Below are 27,981 nucleotides of genomic sequence, written 5' to 3' on the forward strand. Positions count from 1 at the left end.
GACATCTCCTGTCCTGCAAAAATCTGTTTCTTCTTTCAGGTGAGGTCCCAGCAGGTTTGGATACCTGTTCTCAAAAGTAGCCTTCTTAAAAGCCTGAAGGGAAGAGACAATCTTGCATGTAGATTATCAAGTAATGTTTGCTGGACACTCATCCACCAAAATTTTCTGAAAAAAATTATTGTCTAAACACAGTTTCACTTAAAAAGCCAGGTTTAATTCTTGGTTAGAGGTTACATGACAATGTTCAGATTCATTACAAGAACAATTTGGAAATATAAAGCCATATTCACTGAGAAGTTGGACCCATTCAATATTTCTACTAAAATCCTTGCAATACAAATAAGTGCACACAGAAAAAAAACCATGTGATTATGTTTTACATGTAATTTGAGAGCCAAAACAAAAGGAGATCTACCTGGACTCAAAAGGGGAAATGGGCACACTTTAGCTGGCCTGGCATGGGTGGTACCCTGATCATAATTACACAAAGGGGTTTAAACAGTGAAGCAGATTTCCCTTTTACCAACCAAGAAGGAGAGGACAGAATTCAAGGCGATCAATCAACAAACCATTCCCTGGAATCAAATAAAAACCCTCATCATTCCCAAACAACAACCACCACAAAAAAATCACACCACTATTGGGCTTGTAAGCTCTTGAATTCAATTCAAACCAGATGTGACAGTCTGAATCCCCAGCAAGAACTGCATCTCTTCTCATCAGGCTTTTAAAGAGATTCTCACAAGGCAGCACAAACAGCATCTTCAGAACAAAGGGCAGCAACGCTTCCCAGCAGAGTTTAACTGGATCCTGAGGATCACCAGCCTGTGTGAGCTGCTTTTCCATTGTCCTCACAGGGATTTTACCAGACATAAATCACATGCACTGAAGAGATAAGGAGCTAAGGAGCAAAAAACCCAGAAGAACACAGAATAATAAAGTTGCAAGAGTCCCTTGCAGCCTTTGGTTTACACTTCTCCAGGCCAGGGTCTGTTAGCGATGGGCTCCCTTCTCCAGGGAGGAATCTGCAAAAGCAAAATCAATGGGAATTACTGTGACATTGAGAAATACAACTCACTCAGGAGTCATTTTCCTCCATTTTGTAACACTTACACACACACACCCCCAAATCCAACACTGTACTTCATTACAAGGCTGTAATCCAACCAATACAAGTGGCAGTAGGAGTGAAGAAGCAAAAGAGTGGGGCTAGCAAAGAGTGCTCCAGGAGTCTCCTCCTCAGCCTTCCTCTAATCCTGGTGGTGGTTGACACAGAGCAAACAGCAGGGTCTCATGGTTTAAAGCCCCCATGTAAAATCTTTCCAGACATTTTAAAAGATCAGCTGACATTCAGCAGTGCCCAGAGGTGTTCATTGGCATTAGGTGCATCCAAGAGAGCAGCTAAATCTGACAGAGGGAATAATTAGTACCCAAGGCTAAGCAGGTGTCTGTGATCCAAAAATGCGTTTGACAGTGAGTCACTCAAGCTAGGAAAATAAAACAAAATCGGAGAAAGGAACGATGCTATTGCTGGTGCAACACATGCTTCCTGAAGCTTCAAAACGTTTTGGAAAAATGCTCTGATACATCTCTAGTAGCACAAGCACAAATGCAGTCACTATTTCACTTAAAGAGAAAGCATCAGGAATAATGAATCCTGATCTCTTGGCTTATAGAAATAAAATGATCAAATCCTGCAGCTGTTTAAATCACATATCCTGTTTCTCTTCCCAAGAGACTTTTCTGCCTGGTACTCTCAAGAACTACAACACACTCTGTGATCTTCAGCTCAAGTTGACTTTTAAAAGCACTTTAACTTCACATGCTCTGGAGTTAGGAATCAGAAGTGTGCTAATGGCCTTTTTGCAGTAGCAGAAATCAAGTTGGATCAGTAAAAATGCTGAAAATAATCACATTTTCATTCCCAATGGGGATGGCAAGCTGCTAATTAAATCTGTCTTGACTACTTGGAAGCACTCATAATTTCTCATGTAATATATGCACTGAGGAGATGCTAATAACAAAAATGTTAGGGGTTTGGGATTTTTTCCAGGAAAATTAAGATGTCAATTAATTGACTTTTTTTTCTGTCTGGTTTTTACTGAAGACCTCCACAAATCCATTTTTTTTCTGTTTTTCATATTTTCCCCCCTCTCCCTACAGATGTCATTATTTTCAGTGGCAAACCCCACACTTCTCCCTCCTCTTCTTCCAATTAGCTGTAATTATAACAACATTAGCAGCAAATTAGGTGCCTCCAGGGCAAAAATCTGGGAAGCAGCAGACTGTGGAAAGGAAGAGGAGATGAGATTCTAATGGAAGTAAGCAGGCACATCCATGGGCTCATCTGGGCACCCTTAGGGCTGTGCAGGTTGAGCTCTGCTTTCCCTGAGCCTGCCAAGATGAGGAGGTGACCAGCTGCTGCCACAAACCTCCAAAGCAACCCCTGGAGAGGGAAGCAAAAGGCTCCATTTGGGCTTCTCCTCGTGCCTGGCATCACTGGATCCAAGATAAAAACATCCAGCTCAGGCTGGAGAAACCCATTGGTTGTAGCTGATGTTCTGAAGGGGTAACTGGGGCCCTTAAATGCATCTACTGGGAACATTTGTGCCAAGGGAAAAAATGCAGTAGATTAATCGTACAAATGAAAAATCCAAGACATGCCAGCAGTTGCAGCATGCAAAAGGGTTCTTGCCCCGAGTAGGCTTTTGAGCAATAAACCTTTTTTCCAGAGAATTTTGCATTAAATATCTGGGTCCAGGGAAAATCTCCAAGATCAAGCTCTTTTTTACAACTGTCTTTTCAATTTTGCACAGTTGAATAAGGAAGGAAGTCAATACTGCTTGCCAAGTAAAATGACATTAAGTATATTTGCTGGAAATCTTCTTGCCTTGCTCCTTAAAAATTAAAAATAACTACCCAAATCAACTACAAAAACCAAACAGAATGACATAACCAAGAACAAAAAGGTCAGATTCTGACATCAGGAGTGTAACAGAGCACAGAGAGACTTAGGAGCTAAATTTCCTCCTAAGGCAGCACTGCTGGTCCAACAAGACAAGGCTGGGAGAACTTCAGCACATTTCAGGACTAAGATTTCCTGCACAGCAAGGTACCTGGGGAGGGATCAGTCCAGAGGTGAGAAAGAAGAGTTATTCTTGGAAATATACTGGGACCTTTTATGGGAACATCTTTGCTTTTTTGGAGGACAAGCTGAACTTAGCTATGAGTTATCTGAGGTTCTAAGCAGCTTTATGAGGGTTGGGGTTTTTATTTCCTCTCATTTTGCCCACCCTATTTCCCTCATCCTTTCCTGTTTCTGATGAATTTTTTCCCAGTTTATTAGAAAGGGCTCAAATCTCAAAGTGCCAGATCTAAACCACCACACAACCACAAGAGCTCAGTGCTGGACACAATGTTGCATAAGTGATCCTCTGCCAACCACCAAAACACATCTCTGGGGAAAATAAGTCTGGAGAGCAAACTTTAGAAAACAGCATCAAATAGTGTTCATCAAATTTCTGTAGCAAAGGGTTGGGTTTTTTTTTTAATTTAGAAATTCTTCAGAGGTAATCCTATATCTATAGATGATGGCAAAAAAATGTTTTTTAGACAAAATAGAAAGACAAACTGGGCTTAACAAGGGTAGCAGTCCTTTGAGACAGCCTCCTCTTACCATGGCAGCAGCTGTGGACAATGGTGTCAGTCAGAAGCACAGATATGGTTACAGGAGAAACAGAAAACATGAGATTCCAGATGGTTACAGAAGGACCCCTGCAGAACCCAAGTCAAATGCCAAAGCACCCAAGGGCAAACACCTTCCTCCTTCACAGGAGAGGGAGGAAAACACAATGAAGGTGCCTCTATACAAAGCTACAAAAAAAATTAGTAAGCCCTGTTTAGTTACATACACCTTTAAAGTCCCAATTACATTATGAGACTCTCACAGATTTCAGATATCTCTAGGCCAGGCTTATAAAATGAAATATTATCAAAAATATTGGTTTCCCAACTCATTTCACTGTGCTCAACTCTGAAGTTACAACCTGTGACCTGGGTTTCATAATTATTACTTAAGAACAAATGCCCAGCGTCAAAAGAAAATTTGTTAAGGGAAATTTAAAGGTTTTCCCTAGAAACATCTACTGAAATAGCATTCCTAAAGGAAACTGTTTCATGCCTAAAAGTTGCTTCACTGCCAATTTGTTTCCTATAATGAAGACCTAGCTCAGCAGAGAGGAGATTTATCTGTCCATTTATAATCTACTGCGAAAATGAAGGATGAGAACTGAGAACCAGGAATGCTGCTGCACGTGCTGGCCCATTTGGACCCACCAGGGTAATTAGCACTCGTACAAAATGGAGCAAAGAAATGGGCACATCAAGAACTCTTGCTCATCACATATTCTTGGAGCTTCTATCTTGGAAACCTTTCCCAAAATACTTACAGATTTAATACAGACAATTATATATAATACATAAAGCCAAGCTAGTGACTCAAGAGTGGAAGTTTGACCTCTGTGTGATCCATGGATAAATGATCAAAATCATCTGTTTCAGCAGCCAGGATAAAGAGAATAAGAGCCCAGAAGGTGTTAAAGCAGACATCCTACACTGCACTATTAAGAAATCCTCTTTAAAGGGGCTGGAGCAAAAAGGGAAGGGAAAAGTCTCAAGTATCCTAATCTCTGTCCAGTTGAGAAGGTGGTGTTTGGATGTTCTGGGCAAGGAACAGAAACAGAAAGACAGAGCACAGATTTTCAAGAAGTTTTTCTCAGGGAAGTCATGTAGTCCAGCAGGGTGGAAGAAGAGCTCTCCTCCTTCAGATCCCCCCAGGGCACTGCCCTGGACCACAGCTGCAGTTGGTGGCAGGACTGGTTTCATTCCCTGTTAGAAACATCCTCCCTGTATCCTCTGGTGCAGTAAATCACTTGGAGTCTGAGTGGGAAGAATGGCAAAATTAATCTCCTGTTCTGTAGTGCAGGCACAGCACTACTTTCCCTGTGACCACATCAGAACTCTCCCAAGAGCTGCTCTGTAATTATGGGATGCCCATCAGCCATTTTGGTGAGCTACATTCCCACTCTTCCCTCTCTTCTGGGCAAGCATGGATGACAGCAAATAATGGAACAGTTCCCCTGTAGCCATCTTCTTCTTCTTTTTCCAGATGTAATACAACAGCTTCTGGACTCGGCAGTCCCTGCCACCCCATGTGGTACCCACCGGCACCAGATTCCCACCCACAAGAGATTCTTTGTGGTGTCCATGTTTTGAGTGGTCTGAAACAAGTACTTCAAAACACACAGGAATTATTTCAAAGCCAGATACAAATATTACTCCTCCCTGTTTCCAAAAAATAGTTTGTACTGACCCTTTGCAAGTATTTAATTCTGCTCACTTCCATGGCTCTATTTTCAGACCACCTGAACTACCAGAACAGACGAGGAACAGCAATGGGCATTCTGTCTTTAAGGTGAAACAACATCCTAAAGCCTGCACTTTGTTACCAAGGACTCCTAAACTTGCCCCATGCTGGCCCCTTGTTTTGGCACATCACTAAATTCGGTCTTTGCTGGAGCGACAGAAGCTCTGAGGAGAATTCTGAGGGTATCTTTTCTTTAGGACTATTACTAGGTGTTTAATGAGGCAAATGTGTGATCCTATAATGTGTAATAGAGACATTTTATGAATTGCAACAAAGCTATAACATAGAGGGTATTACATCAGAAACCTCACCTGTGGTGCATACACACCAACCTTGACTCTCCAAGGCAAAGCTGTCACATCAGCACTCAACAGATAGACAGGAAAGTTTACTCTACATCCCTCAAAGGCCTCCATTTGAAAAAAAAGTCCATTTAATACATGCTCTGTACAGCTGTTGTCTTACCATTTGCCTTGCGCTGCACATCTGGCGGAAGCTGGTCAGGAACACACCACTGATAGTCTGGCTGCACAGAACAATAAAACATTATTGCAGCAATATGGACTTCACAGGCACTTCAAACAAAAGAGCAGTGACATGATAAAAACATAATTGTGCTGTGAAGCCTCTCATTAGCCATACAAAAGCAGTTCAGAACAAAATCTTATATTTAGGTTTGTTTCCACCGATCCCAGTCTTCCAGCTTGCTTCCTCCCCTATGGCATCAGAAAAATTGGTGTAAAACCTTTTTAGATCCCACAAATCACAAGGACATATTAAGAGGACCAAACCAGACTTTAAAAGGGCTGAGGAATCCAGTGCAGCAGAAGATACCAGCAGGCATCTCCGTCCACCAAAGAACCCCAGAGAAACCTGACCCACCTAACAGGTGAAGCTGCTCCAGTTTGAATGCATCTGTAGCAGCTGTAAAGTGCTCCAGTGTGACAGGAATGAACCATGGAATAAAGTTCTCTCCCCTCCTCCCCTTGCTCACAGGTTAGAACTGCTGTTTCTATAGCATTAGCTATTATCAAATAACTTCCTGTAAACACCGTGGGATAGGGAAAATTCCCATCTTTCTCACAAGAGGAAGTACTGGGAAGGTTATGTCCATGCAGACACAGTTTTGTCCAGGGAAATCTTGGAAGAAATAGTGCATTATAGTTTACACCACCCACTGTGGCAAATGAGCAGCAAATTACCACTAGAGAAAACAACTTTGGGACCAGCCATTTCAGCTGGAGCTGTGTTAGGCTGTCTGTCTGGAATAAGTAGTCCATGCAAGCTTGTCAAAGTCTAGGTAATTGCTGCTTCAAATTAGTTACACTGGAAAAATGATTCTTGTTTTGCAGAAATTACTCTGACAAAATCACTGAGTAGCCCCAAGGGGAATCTAGCAGATTTCAATTTGCAGGGAACAAATTTCATATACTCCTACAGAAGTTTTGCCTCAATTAAGATGGCAGGATGAAGCTGTAGATAGAGAAAACAGATTTATCTTTTATGTTTTGCTGTCACTCATGCTTATACAGCAGTAATCACCCTCATACACTGTCAGGAAAAAAAGGAGCTATTGTATTTCAATTTAAATTGTACCAGTCACAGGAATTATTAACTAATTCTGTGCTTGTGTGCACACAAAGTAGACCTTGATACAAAGCTTTAAGCACAGGTAGTTTTTCAACAATGGCTCAAATTACACTCATTTGCATTGCTTTTTTGAGTTTCTGGTGAATTTTATGTTCTCTGATCAATTCTCTTTTTATGTACCTGTACCCTACAAATCTGAATTAATTTCAAGAACAAGATGTGCATTTTACATCAGACTAACCAAAATGTTTCTACTAGAGTTTAAAAAGGAAAGAAAAAGTGCAAGAACAGAAAAAAAAGGAAAAAGCAAAAGCACAGCCTAAACATGCAGGATTACATATCACGACACCCATTAAATTCTAACACCTTTCTTCATTGCTAACAAATTGCTCAGGGAGGTACCCAAAGCTCAGAGCAGCAACTCACACAGACAAAGAACTGAAAAAAAAGGGTCAGAATGAAACTGGGAGTTACAAAGCAACCAGTCAGACTGACACCGGCGCTCCGGCAGGAATGACAAAGTTGTAAACCTAGTGATCCCTCACAGAATTAGAAACCCAGATGATGAAAGTTCAGGGAGAAGAGCCAAAATAATCTGGGCCAGTGGCCAAATTGCAGGGAAAAACATTCTGCAATACTTCCAACTTTGATAAATAGGCAGATAAGCACACTCCTGAAGCACAGAAATTACTTGTCTGACCACAGCTTTTCCATTGGATTTCTACAGCCTGAAAGCCTTACATGCATTTTGCAAAAATTCAGCTATAATTTTTCAAATAATGAGCACCTTTCCATATGTGACAGCTTTATAGCCAGAATCAGATATTGTGTATTTAAAATGACATTCACCATGTTTAAATGCATTCTCAGTAGATTGGAACAAGCCAGGTCACTTAGATAACCCAACGCAAATCAAAAATATTCTTTGAAGCAGTATTTTCCTTGGAATAAATAACTCCCACTCACAGAATCTGCTCCAGTGCAAAGCTATTCTTCTTCATGCTGAGGAAGACAGGACCCTGTTGTGTTCCAGGAAAAAAGGCACATTTCCCATTGTGTTAGCCACACTCAGACAAAACTTCCACTTCTCCTGATTTGGTTTTTATTACCTTATGTTGAAGGCTCAGAGCAGATCCCTACCTCTGAAGTGGGGTAATTATACAGCTAGAAAGAGCTCTGAATGTCTGTCATGGGAATAAATTAATCTAAGAAATCAGCAAGTCTCCAATCAAACAACCTTATTTTTTAAATTAACAAACAAATGTAAAGGAACTCTGTTGTTCTTCTTAGTGCTGTTACAGATAAAGAGTATTTTCAAAGTGAATTCAATCTTGATCTGGACGAAACACCACACTAGGAAAGCACAGATTCAGCTGCTGCTGAGGATGGCAGGGTGATGGCACCTGTGAGGAAATCAATGTCCCTGTCCCACAGGGGATGGTGGGAGCCTTACCAAGCCCTGCTGCTGCTGTTGCTGGGCCCTGCGAGGCACTGGGTGTGCCCGAGGATCTGGACAGTGAAGAACCATCCCACAGCCCCCATAACTGGCACACGGGGAGAGGAACAGTGGGGCTGGGTAACTGGGCCTCTCAGGCTGTACTGGGAAGTCTTTTGTCTGTCAAGAAAAGAAGAACAAGAATAAATGCATTAGCAGTAGAATATAATCAACACATCATTCAGGTACTAGTGGATTGCAATGCTGCTTGTTTAGACCCTTCATACTACTTATCATTAAAAAAAGTTATTTAAGACAGCTGACTTGTGCCACACCACAGTCTTGACACCTTTTTTGTGAGGAAAATATTGACCCCAAGATATGGCACGCACATTACTGTGTCTTTTATATTCAAAAACAATTCTGTATTTTCATTACACATAGTTGCTTTCAATAGTTTGAAGCAGAACTACATGGACAGTCACTGGAATGATAAGATAAGTAAATAATTTTGGTTTAGGACCAAAGTTGTGTGCCTCAGATTTGGGTCTGCCTTTTCTAAGGCCCTCTGCATTCCAGTAGAGCCAACAGCAATTTGCCTAAGGACACAGTAAGGAGGGGTAAAAGATGATTAATATTCTGTGACTCTGTGAGTCACAACTAAATAATTTGACTTAAGAAAACAAACTAATAAATATTTTATATGCTTGCTCTCATCTCTAAAATCCTCCACAAGCTCTGTTTAATCAAATCCCGAGGCAGGAAGAGGCAAACTGGAAGATCTCCAGTGTGAACTGCTGGTGCACTAGGCAGCACCTGGCCTCTGACACTTGAGCAAGACCCTACCACCTCTGATGCACGGCTTGGCTGAGAATAAGGCAATCCTGAAGTTTCTGTGTCACAACAATGTTGGGGAGGACAATAAATCACCACAGAGCATTTTGGTAATCAGCCGTTCTTTTAAAGCATTGCACAATTTTGTCAAGACAGGAAACCTCGGAATTTCGTCATTCTTAAATGAGGATTGTGAAAGCTCAGAGTTTTGCATGCCATGATTTTACTATGGCTTCCTACTGACACTACTTTGAAGAGATAAAAAGGATGTTGCAAGAAAAAAAATTATTGCAGAGACTGCTCAGCTAATTTGTATGGAGAGCATTTTTTTCCTCAGTGATATTAACATCACTCTGTAATTCAATTGCAGAGGTCAGGATTAACTACAGAAGCTCTTTATTTCAAAAGTTGGTTTGATCTTAGAGCTCTTATATCAAGTGCCAGTGAAAAAAATCAAAGTCCTCTGGACTTGTTTTTGGTTGTGGCTACCCTCCCCCTCCTCCATTTTCAGATATGTTTGAAAAGTTTTTGCAATAAGTACTCCCTTCATCTACTTATTTTGGAAGTCTTCTCTAATCGTTTCTCATCTTCTTACTGCATTACTTCAGAATGATTTCATCCCAGGTGGTGACCTCATATAAAATCCAATGTCAATTAATGGAAGCCAGAAAACCTTGAGTTGTGTGGAAAGTGAGAAAAAAAAAAAAATAAAATACACATGTCCTGGCAATGGGAGCTTTCTTTTGACTCATACCTGAGAGCTGAGTTTACTCAGTTGAGATTGCAATCTCTCATTAATTTTCTGCAGTGCTTCTTTCTCCTCATTAAGCCTCTCTCGGTCAGATCTCTCCTTCCTGAAGTCCTCCTCGTATATTTGGACCTGCAATCATCATGAACAGTGTGTGAGCTTCAGCAGGGCCACTTTGTGGTTTGGTTGCTTTCTAAATCCTGCCCAAGCAGAAGGGTGAATTCCAAGGGGATCCCTGCTCCCTACAATCCTCCAAACAAAAGTTTCCCTGGTCTTTTTTTTGTGGCTGGTACAAAGTGACAAGCAATGGCCATGCTCTAGTGGCACTCATCAATTGAAACAGAAATTGAAAACTGAAACAGTCCCCAGTTCCAGTTTTTGTACAACCTTGCACTCAAAAAGCTGACTGGCAAATATCAGTCACAAATATTATAAATGAGATAGCAAATACTAGTATCCATCTTTTTAAGGGATTAGCAGTAGGAGGACAAACATTTCACCAACATTTTTCCAGTTTCCTCTTCACTTATGGGCACTTTTAACTCCCTCCTGTATATCTCAGGTGCAAGGAGTTAGAGAAGAATTTCCCCAGCTCAGTGTAGAGGCAGAGGGGAGCATAATGTACACAATTCCAAATGGAATGGAATGTACACAGTTCCCAGTGGAAATACAGATGTTTGACCCTGTTCCTAGAAAATAAGCTGCCTTGCAAATGCTGAAGGATGCAGTGGTTTAGCTCTTTTTTATGTGGTCAGGAATCACAGAGCTTCATCCCATTAAAAAAATATCTGACCACCCCAGGCACAGGCAGTGAGCACACAGATTTGGAAACACAACACAAATCCATAAATTATTTGGTGTTAAGATGACTGACTTAATTCTTCAGCTAATGGGCAGGCATCCACCTGGTGAGAAGCTGGAGGTTGGTGGCACTTCTACTGACAAACAACAGCAAAGGCATGTTTGGGTGGGAACCACCACCAGAACTTTCAGAAGCCCTTTCATGTCCCCTTTGTTGCTCACTAAAGCCTGCTGACAGTCTCTTCCCAAAAAACTTGATTGCTGTGGCTCATGCCCTGCCCCTTGGACAGATCTAGTTTTCTTTGTGCTGGAAGCAGTGCTATGACTTCACAGAAGGACTAGAAAAATATTCATACCTCAGGGGGAGAAAAAGGTAGCACAGGGCTACCTATGAAGAAAAAATTCTTTTCCTGACCCTCTGAAGCAGAGACAAAACTGTCACTTGCAGAAATCTTTGCATCCTTGCATTCCTTGTCCATCTACACACTTCTCAGTGTTTCTTCACTTCTTTTCTCCCAATTCCTTCTCTACTGTCCCACCTCCCTCCCACTCCCCAGCTGTACAATCTGCTGGAGCTGCAAGGGAACCTCTCCGGCACAGTTTTGCCATTTATCCTGTTGCCTTGAGAAAGAGGGGACACCTCCCAAGGAGTGAATGCCTTCATTCCCACTGCTGTGACCAGGGATGGGCTGACGACAGCCAAGCTCCTGTGGGACTCTGTCACGTCACTCTTTGTCCCAGGAGTCCCTCCTCCATCCAGTTGGAGCCTTCTGCTCCATTTCATGTAGAAGGAAGTCTGGACTCACTGTACTGATTTATACAACTAGAAAAACACATTCATAAAATGGATACCCCATGAGAATTTTGGAAAAAAAAACCTGGTTTACTCTATTTTATTGTGTAGAATGAAATAACTCATTACTGTACAATCAAGTGCAGGATTTTGTTCTCCAGCATGTGGCAAGCATTACATTAGAGAACAAAATCTGGCTCTGCTGTCAAACGTGACAGAAACAAGTATTTTATTCCCATTGAATAAAATCCCCATTCTGATCACATCCATTTGTGTGTCAATAATGTTAACCCTGACACTATCCAGGACAACAGACCTGAAGTGTTAAAGTTATCTGAAAACTATATTGTTTTTAAACAGATTCTTTCATATGGAAAGAAAAACAGTGCACAAAGCATTTGAGTTGCTCAGAACAAAGATTAAAAAATAAATAGGTACAAATCTATAGTCCTTGGGATGCAGGTTATGAATGCAAATGGCTTGCTTCACACTTAGAAAAACTGCAGTGCCAATGCTCTAGTCTTCCAAGACTAGGATCTTTGGATAATTCTCTACAGTGGCAACTTCTAAGATAAAAGGATCAGAAAACACAATCAGGAATTAATGACAATTAGCATTCCCTGTGGATGACATTCAGACTCTAACAGAGAGCTGGACACCTCCAGGAGTTAGGAGAGCCATTTTGCTGCTTTGAGTCCTCCACAAGTCCTTGCTGCAGTCCTCTGCCAGGACTCAGTTTCACTTTGTGGACTCTGCTGTGATGACAGCATCTGAGGAAACATCATTCCAAAGGGCTGTGGCTACACTGGCTCTTCCTTTCAGAAGCTCCACACAGCAAGTCTACCAAGCACAATCCCTGGGAGAGACAGGAAAATTATGCTGCGTGAAATCCATCCAGGCTCACTTGAGCTGTTCTTACCTGCTGTTTAAGAACTTCAAGCTGGGTTCTCATCTCCTCGATGCTGTTCCTGTCACCCTTCCCTGGAGGAGTCCCAACAACAGGTGGGTGCTGCTTTTTCAACGTATCCAGAAGGGCCTGCAACATTGAACAGCAAAATCACTAAACAGAGATTCACTACATGAAAAAGAAAAGAATATCCTTTAAAATTATTAGGAAGAGTTTCCCTTTGACTTGTAGTTGCTTCAATTATACACACTGGATAAAAACCCACTTTACTACAGTAAAGTCTGACTGAAAGGGCTTTTTTCACTAAAAGTAGGGATTCCTACACATGGAACAAAGTAAAACCTCCAGCTTGAGAGGAAGATGTGTCGTCTCCATAGCTTGTCACTAGAGGGAGTTGCGAATACACACAACACTGGTACCACTCTTACCTGTTCTACACTGAAATTCTGCCACGGTTCTTCTCAGACTTTATTTTTACAGTACTGCACAGCTCTCCCTTTAACTGGAATAATTAAATCACTCCTACATCTCTCTGTCTATAACCACAAATTATAATTACATATTATTTTCTTTACTCAAGCACAAATACTATGCAGTTCTTTTTATTCTCTCACATAAAATACAAATCCCTGACTTTATCCCTTTCACAAGTTTACCCTCAGCCCTCCCTTGCTCTCAGACTCAAGCAGGAAGGATGGAAGATATTTGGAGGGGGAGGAGGCAAACGGGGAAGAATTGGCCAAGCAGGAGAACCAGTATCCAAAGTAATCCAAGGGTTGGAAATAATTATCCAAGGCCCAAGGAAAATCAAGCACTTTCCATGGAAGCACAGAAAAGGAAAGCTTTTTATCTGATGAGGTGCTGTCCCTAAGAATTGTGCAGAAGTGAAACTGGTTATAATAGTGGCAAAGCTTGTGTTCCACGCCAATACATTCAAAAGGATGAACCTAAAACTGGGAGGGTGAAAATACTGATTACTGATTAACCCTTCTTCTGCCCCTTTGAATATCCTTTTAACACCTTTTTGAGGAGGTTCTACAACTCAGAATTATGGAGGGGAAAAAAAGGAAAAATCTGGAAAATCAATCTTCAGAAAGTTAATGGTAAGGTGAAGATTATTCCTAAACTGCATTTGGACACAATACTGTGAGACCCTACTTTATCCATTCACACAAAAAGAAGAAAAAGTTGTTTGATTGCAGAGAATTTGTAAGAATTTCAAGTGGCTGAACCTGAGATAGCAGGGGAATAAAGTTAAAAGGGTACAGAGGGTGCCTTCCTGTCTCATGTACATTCATGACATGAGATTTTAAGGATGCAAATGCACTGAAAATCAGTAAATTACTGTTGGGAAAGTGTATATGAAATTGATGCTTCATTTAAAAGAATGGTCTATACACCCCATCTGTCTTATTATAGCCACATCATAACACAGCAAAATAAAACATTTAAATAAGTTGTTTAACAAACAAGGCATTGAATTAAAGTTAGACTGGAGCTTTGAGCAAGTCCTGTCAATGCATTTCAAAAAGAGCTATGGACCATGGGTTTTGTCAGATTTTTTCTTACGGCAGCATTATGTTTTGGCTTGACTTTAGCACATCATGGCCCTTTAGCTTATTAAAACACTTATTCAAGTTACACAGCAATGGTTACTGCAATGCATTTCCTCAGGAAGTGTTTGTGGTTCACCATTAAATACAAAATTGTTAGAAAACACCCACTGCTTTATGTGATCTTTTGATTAAACAAAATTACATTTATTACTTTCCCTCAGTTAAAAAAAATCCATGTAGCTATTTAAAGACAATTTCCTCAGTGAGACATATATACACATAATATTATAGGTATGAATATGCGTATATATGGATTTAAGCACTAGGACAGGACTATGTCTTCTGAAGAGAAGCCATCATTCTCAAACACAGAACACATGTAAAATGAGTTTTTTAGCTGTGTGACCTTTCTTTTCAACCAGAGTCTTTCACTAGGTGCATACAGGAGCATCTTTGTACCATTTCCTCTGCTCTGAGGAGGGAGGGTGTAGGAAGGGCTTAGACATGACATGCAGAGAGGTTTCATAGGAGAAGCCAAATACTCTGTGAATTTTTCTCCTTTCAATGCAACCCTGCTAGCAGCCAAGGAAGGAGACCCTGCATGCACAGTCTGAGCTGAACTGAGTTCTTGCTCATTCCCCAGCTCCCAAATGGTGATCATGTGTTTGCCACCAGGTTGTTCACCCAGAACTGAAAAGCTGCTATCTGGTAGGTCAGGGACAAGAGAGATGCCACAATTAGAGGAATCAAGAGCTCACTCCTGCTCCTACCTTGTTGAGACGACTTATTTCACTCTCATAGTATTCCTTCCTCCTGGTCATTGATGCATTCTTTTGCTTCAGGAGCCTGTTCTCTTCCTTCATTTCATTGAGAGCTTCACTAAGGACCTCTGTATCTTTCTGGGATGCAAAAATACAGAGAGATGCTGCAGAAATGCAGATGGAAGCATTTTTCAAGAGCAATTTTCCAAATAATCTTCTGTCTGACAGATGTGCTGCATTTTTGTTGTCCCAAACACAGTTGGGAAGGGAGGCAGCAGGAAGGCAGATCATTAGTACACCCTGATATGATAAAGTCTGTAGAAATTGTTTTGACCACTCACCATATGATGAGGCAGAGAAAACATACCAGAATAAATCCCTGCTCTCGGCAGTTGCACGAAGGCATGGGAATGCTGGCAGGCCAAGCAGATCAAAAGCACACCCACAGTTACCCCAGACCTGCATTTCTCTTATGAGAAAATGAGAGAATTATTCTCTCTACCGAGAGAATAAGACCATGGCTAAATGCTGGTGGGGGCCCAGCCATTCCCAGTGCCATACAAATCTGAAGATGAAAACAGAAAAAACAAAAAGTATTTCAAATATTTTCTGCAGCTGCTTTATGTGAATAAAAATGTGAGATCCAACAATCACAGGCACAGCACACCACAGGAATGGGGTTTTTTTCCTGTGTAAAAGGCTCATCTCTGTGCAGTCAGTCACAGTTTGGGCTCATCAGAAGTTCATCACTGTGTGCTAACTGAGCCAGTGAAAAACATCCCTGAGTAACTTGCTTACATATGAGGAAGTTTGACTCTGCTGTGCTCTAAGTTAGCAAGGACATTTCATTTTCTCCAAAAACCAGGCAAGATTAGCAGGGTGTCTCTGCAATAAGTATAGGAACTCATCCAGCAGCTAGCTCAAGCTGACAAGCACTTACTGGCTGAATGTGAAACTTTCAAGAAATTACAGATTTAAGACCAAAGTTCAATGCTGGTTAACCTGTCCCCACAAAAAAAAATGGACTATATTGTCATTTAGTTCATTATTCATGTATGCAGTAAAAAATCTCAGAGAGTGTACTACTGATCCTTATTTTTATAAAATGGTAGCTCTTTTCCATTAAAAGTCAGGCAGTAACATGAACAAAAATATGGACTGCCTCACACTGAATCAACACTCAGAGCAAATACAGGCAGTGATTCAGCAAGCACATAACAGAGTTTGTCTTAAAACATGTAAATTGTTCTGTGGATTTGGAATCAAGTGTGTGTTTAGCTGGGACTAATTGATAAGCAAGTAAGATGGATGTTCTGCCTTTGCAGATGTAAGCTAAGGGGGTTGCATTTCTTTTCCTGCAGCAGCTAACTCACATCTCATCTGAGCCTGGAAGTGATGCAACTGCCACTTGTTTCAGGTCACCATGTGAATAGAGAAGCCCAACTTGAGCCACAGTCACCATCCAGCAACTCTCACCAGAGGTCATGGAGTACATGACACCATGAAGCAGAATGAGCACAGGAAGCACCTCTCTGTGGGGTTTCTATAAAATGGAGCACAAAGTTTTATGTAGGTGCTCATCATTCAGGCTGGTGGTATTACTGAGGTGGGAATGCAGCTCAGGGATCTAAATTGAGAAGCAAAAGCCCACAAGGAGTCCTGAGAGAGCAGCCCAAGCACTCTGAGGGTGAGGTGAACACCGCTCTGGAGCAGCTGATCAGCCCAGACACTTCCAGCCCTGATAACTGCACTGCCAGTGTCAGTGATATTTGCAGGGAGCTGAGACAGCTGCACATGTATGAGAGCCCGTACTCGATACCAAAACCTGGGGGCTGGAGCTGCATTTACACCTTGAGTATTTCTTGCCAAGCACTTTATGTAACATCTGCACTGCTGTTCCTCTTCCATTTGAAATACCTGCAGCATTTTCCTTCACACAGAAATTCACCCTGAACTGAACTGTGAGGAGGGAAATCTGTGCAGTAGAAATCAACCTGCCCTTGACTCCCCCCACACACACAAATGTTGTGCTGTCTGCCACTCATATGGAAATGACTCTTCCTCTACAAAGAGTTCTGTGATGAGGCAGCTCAGCAGCCTTGGGTAGGATATTGAGGAGCCACAGTCTCACCTCTGGGCTGTGCACAACCCATACAAGGGGACAAAGACCAAAGGCAAGAGAGCTCAGCACAGAGCACACAAGGGGTGCCACAGGGCACCCTCCTACCTTTTCCTGCAGCAGCCTCTCCCTGCCCAGCACTTGCCACCTCTCCTCCTCCAGATGCTGCCAGTGCCTCTCCTGCTCCAGCTCGCTTACTCTCCTCTCCGACACGTCCAGCCTTGCCTTCATCTCTGCCAGCTGAAAAGCAAGTGACACACCATGCTGGGCTCACTGGGCACTCTGGAAGGCACAGCATGTTCAGGGTGTTGAGCCAGAGGCATAAAACAGTTCCAGATTAAATGAGGAAGAGCCATTTGGATTGCTCTTCTCTTTGGGGGAAAAAGGAAAGGAATTATTCAGATCTCAGCAAAGCTTTCTGGAAAATATTAGAGAGAAAACTTTCCTGATAAGCACATGAATTCACTCCATAAACTTCCTGTTCATAGCAGGAAACAGTAGATGAGAAGTGTCAGTCAATGAACCAACTTGGGTTCTGGAATACCAGATAAAATTGTAAGCACTGAACTTCACTAGGCAGCTGATGATAATGTCTGCAGCAATGACACCACACAGCCATAAGCAAGGAATAACAGCTATGTCAATTGGAGCTTGGATGGAAAAAAAACAGAAATGAAAATATTTCTTTACAATTCATTTTGAGAGTCTCTGCTTACAGAGGGCAACTTTCATGGAGAATTTATCCAGATTTCACAAGAGATGGGACAAGAACCAGCACAAGTGTGATGATGTGGATCAGGGGCTGAGCACACCAGGCTGATTTTCAGTTAATCGTGCTCTCAGTTATGTGCAATTTTCACTACAGTGTGGAGGGCGTGAAGATCTCTGCTGTCATGTGCACACTGACCCTACAATTTTAGGGACATTTTGCTTCTCTGGTTTGTTTGTCCTACTGAAGACTGACACACTTTGGCTTCGCTTTTATGCGATGAAGCTTCTTCAGTTTGTGAGCTCAAGACAAAGTAAGATATTTACCATGGCTATGGTTGGCTGGTATTTAAACACAGACTTAACTGTCAGCAGGCGGCACACATTGCAACAGAAGTTGTCAGCATTGTTACCTGCTTTTCATAAAGCTGTTTCATACTTCTAAATTGATGATCCCATTGCTTGTTCACCTCCAAAAGCTGTAATTACCAGGAAGGCACAGTAAATAACACTTATTTCAACATTTTCAGTAAATCAAAAACAGACTGGCATTCTAATCCTCTGTCAGTCAGTGTTCCCAACCTCCTCATCATCTGGACAGTTCATTTATTTCAGAAGAAGCAAGTTGAAGGTTTGGCAAGCCTTGCAGCCCATCTGCCAGTGCTTTGGTATTTCGGTTAAAGCACACGAACATTCAGGAAGCAGCACTCAGGAAACATGCAAATACACAACAAGCTGCAGGTGGATCATTTGCAACACTGCACAAATCCCAAGCTTCAAATCCTAAATGGCCAAGGGCTTTCCTGATAGTTTTCTACAGGTTCCATGACCATATTTCCCATTAAAAGGTCTTTGACTTCAAACAAATGAATGGAAGACTCCTACTGAGTGCAAACCCTGCTTGTTGTTCCTTGGCCTTTAGCAATAGGGGTCATTAATAAAATTTGCCCTTTGTACTAAATAAACCTCTGCCCTTCCAGATCCATAGGCATGGTACAATCAGTCACCATGTGCTTTAGGGAATATTTAGGATTACCTCTCGTCTCTGTCTTTCCAGTGTGAGGATCTGTTGCTCTGGAGAATTGGATGATAAAGGCTTCTTTTTGCTCAGTAACGTGTGCCTTGACTGGAGAAAAGCAGTGTTCAAAAATTAATGCTTCTGGCCTGTTCTCTTCAAGATTCTCATGTAAGGTTCCCATCCACCCTGACAGGTGCACATAAGGAACTGATACAAACATTTTCTTCGACCAAATTTGTATCTAAATTCCTTCACACCTGCTGGCAGCTGATCCTGGAGCATACATCTGCTTTAAACCCACTCAGGCTATGTTTTAATTAAAGCATTATGCAAATAACCACTGAAATAACTGAAATTGTATCTATTTGTATCATCTGAGACACAGAATACAGAAGAGGATTTTAATTATCTTGCAGATGGTGATACAAACAAGTAGTACAAGCCACAAAAGTTGAGCATGACTTGGAGAGGATGTAAGTAATTCCCCTCGTTTACAAGAACTAGAATAATTAGTAGGATTGCCCCTGGTAAGTGCTTGCAAGCAACACAGAAAACAAATAGGCCATTTGGAGAAATTTAGTAGATCAGTCTGCAATTGTTCCATTTTTTTAAAGTGTGGAGTTTCACCCATGCAGGACAGCAGAAGTTAGACCCTCATTTTTATAATGGCAGTGTTCTGTATCATAATTTCCAAGAAGTTTCTATGGATTATCATGAAAACAAACATGTGATCTATTAGCGAGAGAGAGAGAGAGCTGTACTGGAAAAAAAGAGACAACCTCATAAAAACAGAACCTGCTTTGGTCAGATACATGCTCCGGGATTTTTGTTTCCCTCCCTAAATTCTCAACCACTGTATGAAAAACAAGAATAATGGTGTGAGCACTTCTGAGGTCTGGAATAAATTTTCTGTAGATACAGAATTTAATGCTGAATACCAATGAAGATCAAAGGACAGAGTTGCTGTGTCTTTTCAAAGGCAAAAATCCCAACCACATATTTGCCCCATGGCCAGTCCTGCTGAACTCTTGATGTGGAGACCTTGACTTCCAAGCCAGAAAACACTTAATCCCTCTCCCTGTAGCTCACTGACATGTTTAATTTAGAGTATCTGAAGAAATACCTGGCAGCTAATGGAGTTATTCCCATGCTGAATTGCTCTCAGCATCTGGGCCTTAGGCATATATTGAAGAGCATGTTTAAGAATAGCAATAAAGTGAATAGGACAACTCACAAATCTAACAACTAAACATACACTAGGCACCAACTAGCCCAAATACTGCTCACAGAAGTTATGGGGTCACTCAAATGAACCACTTTGCACTCTTTGTGCAACTTCTAGAGGGCAAAAAAACCCATTAGGAAAGGGCTTCTTCTAAGAATGCTATTTGCAAAAATAATTCTAACATTTCCATCCACTCTTACACAGTTTAAATAACCCAGAAAAATCTAGTAGAGCACAAAGATTAGACCATAATTGTCAACCTACAAAGTGACCTGCTCCTGTTAGTCAGAAAACACTTCAGAGAACAGCCAGCACAGCAACTTACCTGCAATGGTTCTGCTGGAGCTTCCATGTGACTCCCACCTGCCCAGGTGCATCCAAGCTGGCCTGGAGTGCTTCCTTCACTGCGGCTCTTGGGAGGAAGAAGAGCAATGAAACAGATTTTATGCTGGCTAAAAGAGCAAGAGAATTTCTTTCAGACCCAGAAGATCCAGGAGGGCTGCCTGTGGGAGCAGCCACGGTCCAGAAAGTAGTGGTGGAATTCTGATTTTAACCTTTTCCTCCTTCCTGGCTGGGGCTTCCCAGAATGGATGAAGCACAATGCCTATGACTAATGTGCCAGGCAAGGCAGCTCTCAGCTTTGTGTGCATGGAAATCACAATTGCCTGGCCAGTTCCCCCCAGAGAGGAAGTTGCATCTAAGGGAAGGAAGGGTATTTGCTTTTTCAGTAAATAAGAGGACAGGCTTTTCTATCCCTGTTTCCAGTTATAAAAAAGGACTTCAGTAATTACAGCAATTATTGACACTAAGAGTGAACTATCAGAAAAGAAAAACGAGTGAGTCATGCTTCCAAAGGAGCAATAGCAAAGTCTGTTAACAGCTACAGGGAAAAGCACCCCCACACAAAAACCCCAAGATGTTTAGGGGAAAACCAACACCGGAAAATTGATTTGTTTCCCCAAAGAAAAGCTGCACACAGATGAAGAATGACAGATGTTTTATTTGCACTTCAGCCACTTGCTTTACCTGAGCACGGATCCAGCTTAAAGACACTCAAGACTTGGGTACTCAAAGGTAGCCAACACCCCAAACCTGTGCCTCAGGTTCCCACTTGGAGGAAGATGTTAGCCCTACCAAGTTAAACTCACAGAAAAGATTAACAAAGAAAAGGCTTCCACAGACTTGCTATCAAAGTCAGAATGAAACAGAAAAGTGCAAAATGTTCTCGTCTTCAGTCTTGGATTTATGAATAATAATGGATTTCAAAGGGAAGCATAAAAGAAAAATTCTGCTTCTATTGTGGAAAGATCTCGGGGTCTAAGGCTTCTGCAGTAGCAGCAGAGGTTGCTCATTTCCTTTTGAAGGAATGAAATGAAAGTTTGCCTGTGAAATTTGACATAAAATAATAGAAATCCTTCTTTCAATTTCCAAAAACAGATTTAGAGAAAGTAAAGCAATCCTGTGACATGCTGAAATTTTGCGGCCATATTCCAGATCTCTGGTTCACAATGTGTGACTAAGCAACTCCTCTTTTGCAAGATACAAACTCCAATTTGGAAGAAAGCTACTATTTTATAATATTTGCATATGAAATATGTCCTGTTACCCTGAAGTTCTTTCCATTTTTCTCCTGGTTTATGGAGCAGACAGAAAACTTGTGGTGAATGAAGAGAAAAATTCAAAACCAAAGGTTATTTTAGTGAAGAAATTGGAAGAATTTCATCTGTACCTATATCAAAACTAGACATTGAGCATATCAGGTACAGCACTGAAGACTATTAACTGGTGCAGAACAGCACCAACACTGGGCATCTGCTTAATAAAATTAAAATCCCAAACGTTCCACACTGCACATCTGCTCTTGAGGATGATGATGCTGTCCCTACCCCAAGCTCCCACTCTCACCAGTCTCATCCCCTCTCCAGCAGCAAGTTCACTTTTGGAGAAAGCTCAGGCTGAACAGCTGCATTTTATGGTCTGGCCTGCAAGGGGAGGCAGCCTCAGTTTCTGGTTTCCTCACACGAGCACGCTGGGATGTGGTGAGTGAGGTGCCGAGCATCCCCACAGTGGGGACAGAGGGGCAAACCCAGGGCTCAGCCCCACTCATCAATCACAGCTCCCACTTGAAAGATATTGATGCTCAAATTACTTTGAAGAGAGGATGAGGCCGAGACCTTGGTTGATTCTGTAACTTAGGTTACAACAGTTTCCTGGAGAGCTGAGTAGTTTCCTGGAAAGCTATCTGGACATTAGAACACTACGTTCTTGTTAGTGATTCCTTCATGACTGCAATAATGCAGATGATTTACATCATAATCACAATAAAATTAATGATTTTACATAAAACTGGACAGAGCAGAACTAAGACTCAAGTACTTTTCAGTGCCTGTCTCATCCAGCTCAGCATTCATAGGTATAACTGTTTGCCATGTAAAAACAGATTGGAGAGAGAAGAGTATGCCTGAGATCTGTATGAATAGAAGAAATGGCAATAAGTAGGGAAGAAAAACTCAAGCTCTTCAGAGGTGATGGTATTCTTCCAGCAAAAACTGGGAGGCTGAAGTAAAATTATTGCCTGTCTCTGTGAAAACAGTTAACAGCACCAAAAAGAAAGAGAAGGAGATGGCAGCATTCATTTTCATTGATACTGCAGTGATAAAGACACTACATTTCTTTATTTTACTGCTATCAAGAAAAACTTGGTTGTACAACAGCACTGCAGACACCTGAGATACACAGAAATCCTTGAAAGAAGGACACTTTGAGACCTATCAAGTTTCAGAATTCAAAAAGCCCCATAAATCTTTAAAAGCATTTATATTTGGTTTGAAGCTATTGAACAAAACAGTTTTAAATTGCTTGGAAAATTCCAGTTGACAATCAGACTGTAAATGCAGTTACAAATCTAAAAAATCTGTCAGGTATGGAAAAAGCTGCTCAGAAAGTAAATAGGAAAATTTGCTGCCCCTCACACTTCCTAAGTTAACTCCCAAGTGGCATCTTATTAATTTCTATTTTATTTCCAGAATAATCTGCAATTTCTATTAGTAGCAGCTTTGAGATTGTTGTTTTGTTTTCTTTTCATGTCCTGCTAAAAAATGAAAAATATTTTAGTTTGTATTCTAGGATGACCTGAGCTTCCTGAGCATAAAGGCCTTTTAGGCATCTTTGGGAAGCTTGCAGCAGGAGAAAAATCAGAGCCTTGTAGCTGTGGCCAGCACTGAACCCTCTCACAAGCCTCAGCACCAGAAGATGATAAAAGTTCTCATTTTCAGAGTGCTGGATCTTAATTCTGGGAACAACTTGTGTCACAGTATTACAAAATATCACTCAAATTCACATAATGAAAACCATTTCTCACTTCTGAAAATTCTGTCTGTTCAGTAACTGCAGTGAAACCAAGACTCACTAAAAGGCCTGATGCAATCAAATGTGAGGCTTTCCTTGATGATGATAAAATCATACAAAATGACAAAGTAATTTTTTTCCTAGCTGGTCATGCATCTGCTGTGTGGTTTGTTGGGGATTTTCTTTGATTATATTTTTTTTTTAATTTATTGCTCTGTTAAAGACTGGTAGAAGCTAGATTAACTCTGAGATGACTTGGGTTTAAATTTGGTGGCTTTTCAGGAGCCTTCACTTTGCTTATGTTTCAGCTGAGCTCTGTTTTTGGCTTTATTACTGAAGCTGTTATGCCAGCAGTGTTTGCCACAATATCCATTTTCCCATTCTGAGGCATGTGGCAAAAGGGTAAAAAATGAGAGATTTTAGCTGAAGAATAAAATTGGCTCTTGAACCAGAAGAAGAATCTGCCTCCTCCTGCCCCAACCAGGCCCCTGTGGCTCACCAGAGAGGTGTGCTAAAAAGGGATTTTCCCTTCAGTAAGTGTGTCAGCCTCAGCCTTTTGTGCTGCTCAGTTACATGTTCCCTCTTACAGAAAAATAGGTGCAGATGCAAATTTGTGTCTTAATATGTGGGAACTAGATAAAATTAGAGCAAGACATGGTTTCAGAGTAAATCAAAATATTTGAGCACAGGCTCCTGCTTCAGGATTTCCTTTATCCACTAACCATAAGGGCAAGGCCTCTCAAGTACCTAAGCATTTGCAAACTCAGGCCTGCTGATGAAAATCCAAGTTCCACGTGAAAAGAATTGGATGACAATTTGCCAATCTAAAAAATGCAAATCTATTCCCTTTCTGGAATGGAGAATGCAGCATCAGGACAAGCTGCAACTGAAGGAATCATAGACTGAAGGATGTGTTGAGAAGTTCATAAATTCTTGTGGAAAATAATCCTGGCAAAAAGGGGATTTTGTTTAAGATACTTATAGATTTGTCTTGAAAGTGATTTAAGGTCAGATGGAAATGCCATTCTGTAGAGTGCAATTTGTACTCTTCACTCCAGAAAAAATGTTACAGAATGAAAATGATCTGCTGTCTCTGACAAATAACTTCCTGATGAATGACTGACACTTAGGGAAGGGTACACTTTTGTTTCATTATTACCTTTTTCTTAACTCTTGAGCATTTCATTTGTCCCTCATTTCAAGTGCCAATCAGCCTCATTTCCCAAACTGCTATTTTCTGGTGTGAGGTTCTTTTAGTATTATTTCATAATCTTCACAAATTCTACTAGGTGTTAAAAATTTGCCCTCCTTTCCCAAAACACAATCCAAGACAGGTACTCCTAGCACATTACACTGAGGTTGTTGAAGCTCAGCAAGACTGTCAAGCTGTCACTCACTTGAATCCCAGCTCAATAACCAGCCAAGTGAAAAGTTGTGACTTAGAAATATAAATAAAAACCAGCCAGCATGTGTCTAGTGCAGAAATATTATGAAGTATCCCTCTTTAAGCTCTGAAAACCTCACACATGCATTTTAAAGGTAAGGAGTGCCATAAATGCAAAGAGTGTAAAAGCACCACAGATTAAATACTGCCACTGTCTCCTGTGTGAAGCACTGCAGCACTCCTCAGAAAGGGTCCCGGTGAGCACATCCTTTCTCTTTCCTCCTCACATTGCCCATATCCCCATATCCCCCAAATCCTTCCCTATGTCTCCTTCTGCTGGAGAGAGGCTAACATGTGGATTTCCATGGATCATTTGTGGCTTGTAATTTCACAGCCTCATTCTGCCCTGACTTGTGCTTCGCCAGGCTCGTTTCTCCCCCGCCTCCGGGAATCCCCATCCCTCCCTGCGGTTCCCTCTCCCCCGCTGGTTTCTAATCCCACCGGTCTGACCCTGCGGTGTCTCCTCAGGCTGGCTCAGCTCCGTGCCCCGAGGTCATGAGTCATTCTGGAGATGGCGGTTTGCATGTGAAAGGAGCTGGGTGTAATTTCGGATTTCGTAGAAGAGAGTCATCTCCCTTTTACCTCCTCACCAATTTCCTGCACCGTGCCTCGGCGTGCAGCCCTCAGAGCATTCCTTTCCCCATCCCGTGCTGCAGTGACACAGGTAAGAGCGCCATCCCTTGCAGGTGGATCATTCACGGTTTAATCACTCCTCTCCTCTGCAGCCCTCCCTCCTCCTGTTCCTAGTTTGTGGAAAACGGGGAAATTCCTTCTATTCTCGCTATTTCAGGGGAGAGGAGCGAAACTGAGAGGGAAACCCAGAACAAGTTTCTGTCAGGCTTGTTAACCACGGCTTCACTGCAGGCAAAGACAATTGCATTAGCAGGTGGCTTACGATTTTCTGTTTGCAATACCACAGAAGTGTGGGTTTGAATCATCATCATTTTCCTTCTCCTCTCTTCCTATTCATCTGAAAGCCTTTCTGACACTTCCACAGGTCTGTGCCTCCCACACCTCTGCTCATTCCCAGCTAAATCAGAACTTCCAAATGCATCAAAAATGACAGTGTTTTGGGGGTTACACAGTTCCAAGGAGCTGTGTTATCCAAAAGGTACATCCAGCTATAGGGTTTGACACTTAGGATAATAACCAGTGGGTTTAGCTGACCTTTTAAAGCACTATAAAATGCACCTTCTCAGCCACTCTTCCTCATACCAAAAAGTAGCTATGTCAGGGAAAAAAAATGTGCAGCAAGTTCATTGCATCATTTCAGAAATCCTCAAGTTTCATGCATAGTCAAGTCCCGCAGAGAACATCCCCTGAACGTTCTTTCCTGGCAGATAAACATTGCAAAAGCACACTGTGATTACCTTAAGGGAACACGAAGTTCTCTGAGGGCTCAGCCTCTCTTGGGCAAGAGGTTTGGGGTCCTCACACGACTCCAAAGCGTTGCTCTTCCCTATCAGGTTCCTTATTTCAACATCCAGCTCTTTACTTTCACACCTGCTCAGGAAGAAAAAGCAATGTTACAATTTACACCAGAATTTGAGGCTTTCTTGTGAATGTGAGAACAGAGCTGGTCCTGCACCAGGCTCCAGCTCCCTTCCTTCCTGGTAACACAAGCAGAGAGCACCAGGGCAGTGACACACAATCTTCATGTGGCAGATATTGATTTAAAATACTTACACAAGAAGCCTTTATGAATTGCACCACTTTTCACCTACAAAATCCAAATCGACCCTTTTGGGAATTATATTAAGACTGCCACATGCCGTAAACTTCACTCAGAGTTTCAAGAGTTTTAAATTCAGCTTCAGCAAAAATGCTATCAGAATAGTTGAATAGGTTTAGAACTGCAAAAGCAGGTGCTCTAAGTCTTTTGAGTTCAAAAATCTCATATTCACAAAGTCTTTTAATGGCACCTTTTGTTTTCTCTAACACTTTGTAGCAGACACCTGACACGCATTTTCAAAATTTTTTTTCCCTTAAAAATTCCTTTTAAAAACATTCACATCTTGTAAAAAAAATTGGTCTGTTGAGAACACTTAATTTTTTTTTTTTTTTTTTGCAGGAAAATTCTTTTCTTTCAGTCTCACTGCTAAGGACATAGAGGACTTAGGTGCACAAGAGGGCTTGTTCCAGATTCCCAGAACAAACTTGCAACTAGGGCTGATTCACCTGATACACTGTCATGGTGGAATGTGACTTCCAGATAATTAACTGAGATACAATTAGCACAAGCCCCTAAATCTCCTAGATCAACCCAAGTTATCAAGAAAGATTCATCTCTTCTTCAAACTTAGACTTCATTGCCTAATCAGCTTAAACCAATTTTAAATACAATTAATGCATGACCAGAAAGCAAACTGCAAGGCTCAAAAAAAAAAAAAAAATCACCAACCTGTTATAGCAAGATTACTTCTTGATTTCAACAGAAAATACACAATTTTTTATTTGAACCACCAGAAAAACTGAAAGCTGTAAGAGTTTGTCAATTATACTTCCTGAAGTTTAGACAGGTTAGACAGGCAATCGTCAGGATTGCAGCAGGTTCTGAGGAAACTCTTGAAGCGAAATTGATAAAATTGCCCAACAAACAAACCCATTTATCTTCATCAAAGAGTAAAGAAGTGTGGTGAATTTCATGCTGATAGCATAGAACGATTCATTTAACGCTCCATATTTAAAACAGAGACCGTAGCAGAAATGTATTTTCACTAAACACGGAAAAAAAAATTCATTTCCAAGAGGAAATAAAATACCAAGAGTAGCAAAAAAGGGCTAGTAAAATTCTAGAGCTGGGTTGTTTGGGTTGGTTTTTTTTGACTTGCTGCTGGTAGTTAGATAAGCTGTACTTTCATAGCCATGAGGACTAAGAGCAAGCCCTTCCCCAGGCACATTGTCACGAGCTCCGCGGTGCTGCAGGAGGCTGCAGCTGCTCTGAGGGCTGGTGCGGGGCTCCGCAGGCTCAGCTGGGCGTGGGTGGCAGGTGAGCCCCAGCAGCAGCACGGAGAACACCGCGGGAGGAAACAACGAACCTCGAGGCAGAAATCCAGCCCTCCTCTGGCTGGCTAAATGTTGCAAAATCCTGGATAAGCCAGGGCAAGGGGCACTTGTTCTAAGCCATTCTGCGCTGAGGCTCCCACACCTCAGGCAGCAGGCAGAGCAGGCGCTCTGCACTCCCAAGCGCACTTCCCTGGAGAACAGCACCATTGGGACTGCGGCTCCTGATGCTGTCTGAGGCAGCTTTGTGCAGCAGAGGTGCACAT

General features: G+C 41.7%; 1 protein-coding gene across 1 annotated transcript; it reads right to left on the minus strand.

Annotated features, from left to right (window-relative positions):
* Positions 1-69: 69 nt before the first annotated feature.
* Positions 70-27,981, minus strand: TNIP3 (TNFAIP3 interacting protein 3). Its single transcript, XM_063158025.1, is given in 15 exon segments — positions 70-1,025; positions 5,891-5,951; positions 8,469-8,630; positions 10,039-10,164; positions 12,546-12,662; positions 14,860-14,988; positions 17,078-17,209; positions 18,091-18,156; positions 18,714-18,803; positions 20,246-20,332; positions 26,083-26,215; positions 27,751-27,829; positions 27,832-27,920; positions 27,922-27,947; positions 27,949-27,981. Coding segments are annotated over 15 exon segments (1,362 nt in total). The 3' UTR covers positions 70-993.

This window comes from Melospiza melodia, chromosome 5 (genome assembly GCF_035770615.1).
Source record: "Melospiza melodia melodia isolate bMelMel2 chromosome 5, bMelMel2.pri, whole genome shotgun sequence".
NCBI classification, from domain to species: Eukaryota; Metazoa; Chordata; class Aves; order Passeriformes; family Passerellidae; genus Melospiza; species Melospiza melodia.